This window comes from Neofelis nebulosa, chromosome 3 (assembly GCF_028018385.1).
Source record: "Neofelis nebulosa isolate mNeoNeb1 chromosome 3, mNeoNeb1.pri, whole genome shotgun sequence".
Taxonomy (NCBI): Eukaryota; Metazoa; Chordata; class Mammalia; order Carnivora; family Felidae; genus Neofelis; species Neofelis nebulosa.
Genome location: NC_080784.1, coordinates 154,728,864 through 154,740,928, shown reverse-complemented (window position 1 = coordinate 154,740,928; position 12,065 = coordinate 154,728,864). Strand labels below are relative to the sequence as shown.

General features: G+C 32.1%; 1 protein-coding gene across 2 annotated transcripts in view; it reads right to left on the bottom strand.

Moving 5' to 3' along the window:
• TECRL (trans-2,3-enoyl-CoA reductase like) overlaps window positions 1-11,283 on the bottom strand; it is a 137,697-nt gene extending 126,414 nt beyond the window's left edge. Inside the window, exon 1 of one of the 2 annotated variants that reach the window (XM_058722420.1) lies at window positions 10,930-11,283. In XM_058722420.1, coding sequence (XP_058578403.1) covers window positions 10,930-11,163 — 234 coding nt within the window. In that variant the 5' untranslated portion in view covers window positions 11,164-11,283. The remainder of the gene's footprint in view (window positions 1-10,929) is intronic. The other variant, XM_058722418.1, reaches the window with a different exon arrangement.
• Window positions 11,284-12,065: the final 782 nt, after the last annotated feature.

Sequence of the window (12,065 nt, the reverse complement as noted above, 5' to 3'; positions counted from 1 at the left end):
AATGTAAGAAATGAATCTATAATCAAAGGGTATGCGGGAAAGTTAGGGGAAAATCGCCATGTTATTTCTTAAAGGTTGTTTACACATAGGAACATTTTCAAAATTAGGTAATGTTAGAAAAACATAGATGACATATGTTACAAGGAAATCACTAGCATATATAATGTCACGTTTACTACAATAAATCGGCCAGTTCAACACACTGCTGTTGTCTGTGTCCATTTTTATTCTAGTTTTAGTTTTTTATTTTAGTTTTTTATTTTCTAGTTTTTTATTTTAGTTTTGTTTTATTTTCACCGACGTCGTTCTTCCTTCGGGAACCCCTGGACCTGCTGGAGCTGGACTCTGGCAGTTGCCAAAGCTTTTTATTTTGGTATAGTCCTAATTGTTTCCCTTGGCTGAGCAGACAGATCCAAAAAAACATTGGTAAGGCCAGTGTCCAAGAGTTTACTGTTTATGTTTTCTTCTAAGAGTTTTATGTTTTCAGGTCTTACATTTAGGTCTTCAATCCATTTTGAGTTTGTTCTTGTGTATGGTGTGAGAAAGTGGTCCAGTTTCATTAATCTGCATGCAGCTGTTCAGTTTTCCAAAACCATTTATTGAAGAGACTGTCTTTTCCTCATTGTACATTCTTGCCTCCTTTGTCATAGGCTTATTTCTGGGATCTCTGTTCTGTTCCATTGATCTGTGTTTATGTTTGTGCCATTGCCTTACTGTTTTGACTGCTGCAGCTATGTAGTATATCTTGAAATCTGAGATTGTAATACTTTTAGTATGTTAATTCTTCCTGGGATGTTCTTTCTAGCCCACCTTTGCTAATTATATATAACAATTTTGCTAATTGTTCTTTCTAGCCCACCTTTGCTAATATATAACAATTGTTATATATATATATATATATATATATATATATATATATATATATATATAATATAAATAATATATAAAATCCTTTTGGGTGCCTCCTTCCAGTCACTTTAGCTTTATTTCTCATCCTCATGCTTAAACCTCTATCAGATGGTAAAGTGTCATTTCCCTAGCCACCTTAGTATATAATTTGTGTTAAACTCCCATATGCTATTCACCATGTTGTAATTTGTTTCAAAATGCATAATCTGTCTTTCCAGTTTGATTCATGTATATCAGGATAAGGAAATATGTTTAATTTTCAACCCCAAGTAATCTAAAGTATGGTAGCTACTCATAAAGTAACTGTTTGTCTAGTTTGAATAACATGTCTCTTGGATATACATTTGACCTTTGAATAACATGGGTTTGAACTGTGTGGGTCTACTAATTCACAGATCTTTTACAGCACAGCACTGTAAATATAGTTTCTTTCTTTGTGATTTTCTTAATAATATTTTCTTTTATCTAGCTTACTTTATTGTAAAAATGCTGTGTATAACACATATAATATACAAAATGTGTGTTAATAGACTGTTTATGTTATAGTAAGGCTTCCAGTCAACAGTAGGCTATTAGTACTTAAGTTTGGGGGAAGTTAAAAGTTAAATATGGATTTTCAGCTGCACGGGGGTTAGTGACTCTGACCCCCAAAATGTTCAGAGCTCAATTGTTACTAGTTTCTTTACATAGACTGTTATCTAAATCTTAGGTACTATTTTAAACATGTGTTTCTAAACTTAGCTTTCTTTATTCAGCCTTGACTTAATGGGAAATAGGATTTCTTTTAATAGTATAATACTCCTCTCATAATTTTTTTCCCTAGTAGTTAACATTTTTTTCATCCTTTCTTTACATTTCCAAGGAAAACATGGTTTATTCACTTTCACTGATCTAAAAGCATGTCATTTCAGCTATAATTTTTGTTCTATATTTACAATGCAAATATTTGAGCATTATTATTTTATCTTACCTGTAAAGAACCTACACTTTTAGAACAAAATCCAAGAGGAGTCTCGATATGATATGTACTAATTTTGCATCCAAGGCATATTTATTGTATAATAGCATTTAGGTCATTCCCATGTCCTCTAGTTCAATGCTTCCCAACTATGTAGGATAAAACATCACTTCTTAAAAAAAATTCTATGATACATTTGTAAAATACAATGAAAATAAATTGCTAGAAAAATGAAATAATGATGAACTATTTACAATTTTCATTTAAAAAATTATTTGAACAAACACAAAATTACTCTTTCAAGTTGTCAAGATAGCTTATAAATGTTCATTTCCAATGACTAAACTATATAACTTCTATAGTGGAAATTTCAATCAACTGTTTCTGGGACAAATAACACATCTGCTTATAGATCATAAGTGGCACTCAAAGAAGTTGTCATTTCAGTTTGATCATGAGGAATGGTTGTGAATTAGACAGAAGATTGTAACAGAACACTCTAGGCAGAGGGATCAAATTTTACCCAAACTCAAGGAATGGAAATTACAATATTATTTTGGGATTGGTGAGTAGTATAGATTGATGAAAAATGGAGTAATAAAGAAGGGGTAAACAGTAACCCAAAGTATGTGAATTGGACTACATAGGAGTTAATATAGAGTTAAGGAATGAAGAGTTTGAAACACTTCAGTTTTTCAAGACTTTTGCTGCCTATAAAAGAACGCTTTTCTAGGAAAGTCAAATTTCTTGTTACCCATTGACTGTCATCCCCATTCTAGACTGGGTTTCCCCCCAAATCACTGTACCTAAAGCAATCTAATTAAACTAAACATGAGCATTATACCACTTAATTCAAGGGATACTTATCGTATTTCTTTGTGCTTTTTAGTCACATCTACTGATCTTTCCCTTCTCACTCAAATATTCTTTCTTAGGCTTCTGTGATGAAAGAGTTACCTTTCTGCTGTCCTTCTGGAAACTTCTCTTAGTTTCCTTTTCAAACCTCCCTTTATTTAACATCTTTACATATTGGAATTCCTCAGGCCTCTATAGTCGGTTCTTTCCTTTATTCATTATTGTTCTTTTGAAATTTTCTCTTCTATACTGTAATGGCTGCAAAGATCACCTACACATTTCTAATTCCCAAGTCAACATATTGAATCATGACCACTCTCCTGAGCCCTACATCTTCACACCCAAATGCCTACTAGTTATTTCTTCTTGGGTATTTCACGGAGATCTCTAACTTAAAATGAGCAAAACTGAATACTTGTTTCCTACCTGCCTCTGTACTTGTCTGCACCAAAAATAAGAAAGCAAACAATGCTAAACCTGAAACTAATATCAGACTGTATGTTAACTAACTAGAATTCAAGTAAAAACTTGAAAAAGAAAGAAAAGCAAGGAAAAAAAATAAACAAAAACACATAAAGGACTTAATAACTTATACTGTTCTTAGGATCCCAGTAGTTTAAACAGCAATTCAACATCATACTTGCATCCTCCCTAACCTTCATTCTTCACAACCAAACAAGTCTTGTTCTTTCTACCTCCTTTATCTGTCATATCCCCCTATTTCTCTTCCATCTTATCCACTGTCTGGGCCACATATTAACATAATTTCTCCAAGGAGATTCTGCTGTTTCACAGATTATCTCCCTTTGTTTACTATCCCAAACTACCATTTCCCACCGCCCCCCCCCCCTTCACTGTGTAGGTATCTTTGCACTTAAAATTACTTGTACAGTGTTTGGCTTCCACCGGAGAGTATAGAATCTATGAGAACAGGAATTGCATCTGTTTGAGTTAATGCATTATCTCAAACATATAATAGAAAACTAGACAAATATCTTAGCAGATATCTATTGAGTTAATAAATGGTCACTATAAGATGGCAAAACATAGAGCTGGAGAAACGCTGAATCTGGTAAATTTCAACTCTTTTCTTTCAAGATGCATCCTCTAAAACTTATTCATCTATGTTGACCTTCTAAAAAGAGTGTCATTGTATCTCGTATTTTACAGAAGATAAAATGACACCTTCTTTATAGCTTGCCCATAAACAAAAATGGTTTTCTTACATGGTGATATATTTAGAAAATGGAAAAATGTAGACATAATTTAAAGGAATACACATAATAGTTTATATTTGTTATATATAATGACTAAATTGTCATAGTCACAGCCAAAAAGTACTAATTCAATTATTTTCCTGTGCCAATGGAATAATATTACTTACATACTGCCATTATCTAAAATACAGCTTTAATTTACAGAAAACCAATAATGTGGTACATGGTGGTATATTTTGCACATTTCACAAATATAAAAGTCCTAGATACTCCTGGAAGATAGATATTTACTGTATTTTGATTTGATATTTACCTTACATGGAAAAGCAAGAGTCAGAGTAGTTAGGTAACATGTTAAGATGATAAAATATTAATAATTTGCAAAGCTCAGCTGCAGACACAAGTATGTCTGACTTCTGAGCATAAACCTCTACACTACATTTCTTCTCATGACAGTATGCATTTGTTCAATATGGTAGGACTACTTTTTCTGAGAGAAATCTAAGGTCAGATGATTTAAAATATATTAATATCAAATACACTGATTCTATGAAATAAGACGTGCATGTTGTATTATGGAATTCTGAAGTGTATGCAAAGAGAGGAGTAGGCATTGAGGCTCTTCAGGACTCACAGAAAATGACTACATTAATCCCCTCTTTGTGGAGGAATAATCCATTTTACTTTCTTAATTTTTAATGATATAAACACTTTGTGCATATTTGTTGCTTCATTTATTATTATAGAGACTTCAAAGGTATTTTTAATTTCTAGGTTTGAATGTTAATTAATGTTATTTTATGTCTGTATATAAAAAAACTGAAGAATACTTTGGAACTTTCTTTTGTATCAAATGGAAGGGAAGTAGACATCCTTCAAAAATAGCACCTCTAACAAAACAGATGAACATAGGGGAAAGAAAAAAATAGAGAGAGAGAGAGAGAGAAAAGAGAGAGGGAGAGAGTGAGGAAGGAGAGAGAGAGAGAAGGAGAGAGAGAGAGAGAGAGACAGAGAGACAGAGAGAGAGAGAGAGAAACCATAAATGAAAAAAGAAAAGAAAATAGCATTTCTGTTTTGAAACATATTGTCTGGAAGTCAGATGTCCTGTCCCAGTCATGAAATGAAAACAGAACGTGAGAATTTGGGCTAATGAAAGTCATTAGTATATGTCAGGTGGTAGTGTATGGCAGTTAAGAGCAAAGCCCAGAACAAATATTGGCCAGTTCAAAGCTTGATTCTAATACACACTAAGTTCTTCATTTCGAATCTCTGTACCACCGTTCTTACTTTATAAACGGATGGATAACAATACCTAAATCCTTTTACGGAAAATTATAATAAAGGGCAGAGATATTGGATTATGTCCAAGGAAACGTAAAATCAATCAGATTCATATTAAAATTCTATTCTATGTGAATTCAAAGCTCATACCCTTTCAATTATAACATGCTCTAAGAAGAAATGGGAGGGGAGGAAGGGGACTGAGGTGGAAGGAAAGAAAACGGGGACAAGGATGGAAGGAAGAGGGGAAGGATAGAGGAGGAAAGAGGATGAAGAAAGAGAAGGGAGAGGAAGAAGGAGAGGAGTGGAAGAAAAAGATCTTGTCATTTCTATACACATGAAATTGTGAAAGCTGCCATGACGATATTTTAAGACAGATGCCATTCTCATTTTGCAAATGAATGAATTGAGACATATATTTGCTAAGTTGCATGCCATCCAAGGTAAATTATTAAAAATGACAATATTAGAAATTAAGTATTTTCAAAATTTCTAACTAGAATATCAAAAGTGAAGTTTTTAATTAGTCTATCTACCCTATAATTCTCTCTACTATTTTCTGGTTAAAACTGATATTTTTATCATTAGAAGGATTGGAGAATTACTGAGTGCTTTCTTTTATTTATACAGTCTTTTTTTTTTTTTTTACATACATACAGTGTTCTATTAGTTTCAGGTGCACAATATAGTGATTCAACAATCCATACATCACCCAGTGCTCATCACAACAAGTGCACTCCTATAAGTAGTTTTTAAAATGCTTTTTAGAGTTTTGACATAAAGCAAATAAAATAATAGGAGAAAGAGGGCTCTTGAGGTCAAGTTCCTTGGAGAAAAGATTAAAGAGAAAAGTATGGGATGATATTGGGAACATTTATCAATCCTAGCTTTTAAAGTTCTTGCTGTGCTCTTGAACCATCAATATATCACTAGATAAGCTTTTGACATTTTACAAAATAGAAGTGAGACAGGGATAGTGAGCAACTGAAAATAACTCATTGTTAAAGTTTTAAAAATTATTTTTTATATATTTTTATGTTCCAATAAAAACAAGCATGATATTTACATTTTAATTCAGCTACTAGCTCTCCATCTTTTCATCCTACATTAGTCATATTATTTTACTTACATATGGTATATAAATAAGTTAGTTAAGTAAATAGCCCCATCTGTATTGTCTGCCTTATAAAAACCTTATTAGCTTTTTATAATCAGAATATGATGGTCAGTAAATTATACACTAATACAAAGTTAAATTCTATACATCTTTCTCGGGAGAAAACCCAGAAGAATTTGGGCATTTAGTGAAATGGTTTAATCAAATGTCTTTCTCTGTGAATATATTTATATTTATTTTAATGATATTTTGATTTAGAGAATAGTAAAAAGTATTTTCAAATATCATACTCTTTCACCCCAAAACTATCACTGCTAAATATGAGTGCATTGTGAAATCCACAAAACTTTTGAACAGGTATAATTTATTCAATACATTTTGGTTAAACACTTATCTTTGTTCTAAATGTTGCAGATACAGGAATGATAACAAAACAAAACCAGATCCCTGATTTTGCAAAGGTGGAATAACAGGGTAGGCCAAATAATAAACAAAACGAAAAAAAGGGAAAATAAACAGTATATTAAATGGTAATAACTTGTAGTAAAGAAATAGAACAGGATAGGGTAATAGAGAATATTGGCAGATTTTACCACTTTAAATAAGTAGTCAGCAAATTCTCCCAAAGAAAAAGTGACAATTAAGTGGACCCAAATAAGACACTGACTAGTTTTATGAAGCAAATGTTATGATCTGACCTGATAGCTCTAGTTACTATGTAAGGAATATACTGAAAGTGCTAAGAACAGAAACAGAGGAAAGATTTAGGAGCGCTAGCAGTAGAGGTGGTGAAAATTTGTCAGTTTGGATACATTTGAAAGTATCACTGAGACGATGGATTATATGTGGGGTATGAGATTAAGATATGAGTTATGATGTCTCTAAGTGTTTGACTTGAGGTATTCGAAGGATGCAGTTGCCACTTATTGACTTCGGAAACTCTGTGATAAAATTTTGAGGTAAGACCAAGTGTTCAATTTTAGATATACTAAGTTTGAGATTCCTAGTAAACATCCAGATAGATGGGTGGGTAGATACATAACTAGATACATAGATAGATGCATAGGTAAATATAGATAGATAGATAGATAGATAGATGATAGAGATACATACAGAGATGTATACATACATAGATAAATGGATTGACAGTTGAGGAGAAAAAGATAAGCTACAGTTACATATAATATATAAGTCATCAATAGATAATATTTGAAGCTATGGGATTCAAAAAGGTAAATGAGTAAATATTGGGAGAAGTTTCAATGACTGAGTTGGTGACAGTCCACACCTAGTAAGTCAGATGATGAAGAAGCAGCAAGAGAAAATGGAGAAGCAATGAAATAAGTTTGTTTTTTTTTTTAAATATGTCTATTATCCTGAACTCATATAGCAAAAGAGGAAGAAGTGCCTTTCAGTGGCAAATGTTGCTGATACGCTAAGATAAAGCATTAGAATTGACCTTTGGATTTTAGCAAGGAGTTTTTTGCTGTGGCAAAATCAAACTGAAAAGGTATGGAGGCAAATGCCTAAATGGAGTAGTTTTAGGATCGAATGAAAAGAGAAATGTGGATAGACAATATGAAGAGGATGAAAGTAATCATAGAAATAAAGCAGAAGCTGGAGAAGATAGTGAAGGCAAGAGGTTTTTGCTTGTTTGGGGGTGTGTGTGTGCATGCAGGCATGTGTCTATGCATGCATGCGTGTGTGTGTATGTGTGCGTGCATGTACATGTGTATGTGATATTAAGTAAAAGAACATGACTCAGTATATTTTCTTTAATCCCAGGAATTCTTTTGATGTTTTTGTTTCATGAATATCTTTAGTAGATACATTGTCTATATTGAAGTTTAAATTATAGTATCTAGATGAAAACTAACTTTCTACTAGAGGTCAGCAGATATTACTAAAATACATATATTCTGCTCAAACTATTTGAATATTTATATCTAATCTATGCATTATAAGAAATCATGTCAATGGGAAATTATCAAGGAGTCAAATTTAAACTCTGCCAGTATCACAAGTTTCATCACTTATTTTTTCTTTTACATTTATACACATTAAATTTATCTCTCCAAATGATTATTAAAACTAATATATATATATATATATATATATATATATATATATATATATATTAGTTTATATGTTGTGTTCAAGGCATCATGACAAATATGTTACATATATTATTTTTAGTTTTCATTCCAAGCTTACATACAGATTTTATTAACCTATTTTCTAAATAAGGGTCCTGGTGATCAGCATGTCAGCGAGTTTTCTGCACCTTGATAAATATGATTGATGCAGCAGGGATTTGGTCCAGATATATTTAATTCCAACGTCCATGACTTTCAACTTTTACTGCTTTGTAACACAGTGCTTACTGAAAGATAGGGACTGTCATAAGCAATACTTATTTAGTATGTTGAGTAGAGCCAAGTACAATGAAAGGCACTTAACATGACCTTACTGCTAAGATAGCTGTTACTTTGTCTAGGCAAAACAGTATCCTGAACAATAAACAAAATCAATCTTTCTCATATTTACAAATTTGAACTTTTAGGAATCATGAAGCAAAAAAAATGTGAATTAATCCAGATTTTTTTCTTTTAAATGTCTTGCATTGTTGGGACAATTTATCAAGCTACCAAACTAAAACAAGACAAAACAAAATCCAGTTTTACTGACAAGTCAAAGACTTGGATGTTTTAACTTCCACATCATCTGGTGTTAATTGTGCAATAAAGGCTGGTGAGGAATCCAGAAATAATCCCCTATGTGGCCTACTGAGTTTCCCTAAAGGTTTGCTACTGGTAGTGCAATTACAAGAATTACTAAAATGTAAGCAAAACTTCTATATCAAAATTCCTTTTCTTTTTAAAGGAGATAGAAGTTTATTGAATATACCACAAAGGAGGGGTAACAAGACAGCAGAGAGACTGTCTGCCTTTAAACCAAAATTCCTAAACCAAATCTTTGTCTCTAAAGAATATTGGCTTTCTGCATGCTTAATTTTTTTCACAATTTAATTAATAATTGAAAATGTAAACCCCCATGTCTAACCTTCAAATACAATCTCAATATCAAAATTTAAATATATGGGAAAAAATAATTAGCAGCCCATTAGCGGTTTCTCATTACTCTGAGATGGATTTTGCATCAAGGTTTAGACACAAGTCAGAAAGGACATAAAAGCCAGTCTCATTTTAGAATCTTGATCTTTGGAAATCCTTGACCAATTCAGTATCCATTCACTACCTTCTTTCCTTTAATTTAATTGTATTTTTCTGATGAGTTTTAAATTTTTAAGAGTGAAATAATACAAACATCAGTAACCTCTGGGTGATTTTTTTGTTTTGTTTTGTCTTAGTCTTGTATGATATAAAAAAACCCAAAAACCTTATTGAGGTATTAAAATAGAAGTAAATTACAACATGCATGAAATTTATGTTAAAATTCTATTACCACAATATATATTCATTTATATATGACTTTAGTGGTAGTATTGAAAAATAATGTGATTTGGAATTCCATACAAATAGTTTTGAATCTCTTGCATTCCACTTATGAACTTTATGAACTTGTAAAGTTCTTTACCTTTTATTTCCATATGTAAATAAAAGTTACTGTTACTAGCTAATAGGTTGGTCATAGATTTACAATTACTAAGTGAGAAAGTACGTATGATCTTCTGCAATTAAAAGCAGGAACAGTTTTGTCTCTCCCTCTTATCCAGAAACTCTAGAAACATAGCTAGAGTATAGTTAAATGAAATCAGTGACTGAATTTTATTTTCAGAACAATAGAAAAAAGCTTATTTGACATGTCTGTATAGCAAAATAAATGAAAATATATTGTTGTAAAAAATGTCAATCTTTCTCAATAAATTAAACTGCTAGTGACCTTTCAAGCCAATGAAAAAGACAATGGATGAAATATTGTATACACATACGTATATCCATGATGTACACGTATATTTATGTGTTAATTTTCTAACCCAGGAAGTATGTATTTTATCTTTTCTGAATGAAACATCTTTGACGTGAATATAAAAATGTTTAACATATTAAGCGAGACTTTTTTAAGGAATTTAAACATTGTAACTGAAATAAGTAAACTTTCCATAAAAAGCGAGATGTTCATTTTTCAAGACAATGAATTCTAAATAATTTTTAAATGACTAGACTGTATCATATATGCTAAATATCATTTTTAGTAAGTTTGTCGCCTTTTGCTTGCTATTTTCTGTGAACACTGATAAACTCTATGATAATTTGAATACGTAATGAAGTATACAGAAAGAAAAACCTAGGGAAATTTTGTTGTGAAGGCTGAGAAGCTGAGCACTGGAAATTTTACCTCTTGACAATGGTCCACCTTAACAGAAAAAACAGACATAGTAATTAGCTACTATTTAAACTGACTATGAATATCTTCCACTGAAATAGTATATGAAGTATCTATCCTACTCATCATAAAACTAACGTTAAAAGTCAGGACTATGTTTTGATACAACTTCGTCAGCATTTAATCAAGTGACCAATAATCTTTGGTGCAGATAAGAGAATTTTAAGTGAACAAATATAACTTACCTTATCCACAATACATATCTGCTTTCTTGTTTGAGCATCAAGTACTTCAATCTCAAAGTGCGTAGTTTTTGAATGTTTAACTACTGGAATTGATTTTAGAGGGCCCGCTGAGAGCACAAAATGCGACAAACAGTGGAAGTTTCTCAAGTCATTCTTCAGGATGGACCGTGTAGCTCCTCGGGAAAATATTTCTCTCTTGCGTTCTGAAGCAAGGGACTTGTGCCTTTTGAACATTGTGTGAACTACCAGGAGAATCTGTCATGTCAACAGAAGACACTTGCCAGTGTGTTCCCTTTGCACCAGTTTAAATACTGCGGGTGAAACCAGGAAAGGTCAAGTGCCATGCCATTCCAAGAGTTCAGTTTTATTTAGCAGGCTTGAAAACAATGACTGATCTATTTCTATATATAACACACTATTGTAAATTGCTGCAGTGTAGAGGATTACTTTACCAGCATTCCAATTATTTCTTGCTTTCTCCTTTTATCTCTGCTTCTTAATATGGCCACTAGTATCTGAAATTCCAGAGCAAGAAAAGAATAGACAGAGTTTTTATCTCTGAATTCTGCATGCACCTCAAACAAATATAGTATTATTGACACATTCACATTTAGATGTATTTAAAATTAGCATAGGGATATCTTATAGATAAATTAAAAAACACCTAGTACATAATTACATAACAAAATTTTTTTTTTTTCAACGTTTTTTTTTTATTTATTTTTGGGACAGAGAGAGACATAGCATGAACGGGGGAGGGGCAGAGAGAGAGGGAGACACAGAATCGGAAACAGGCTCCAGGCTCTGAGCCATCAGCCCAGAGCCTGACGCGGGGCTCGAACTCACGGACCGCGAGATCGTGACCTGGCTGAAGTCGGACGCTTAACTGACTGCGCCACCCAGGCGCCCCCATAACAAAATTTTTTATAAGTGTTGCTTAAGAGAAAGATTTGTGGCATGTTTTAAATAGATATAAATAAATATAAATATATAAATATATATTTAATATATAAATATTAAATGTTATATAGCACAATATAATATAATATAAATTGTATATACAAATAAACATATATATGTTACAAAAAGGATGAATTCTTCACTGTACAGGGAATAGAAAGATGGAACATCATCCA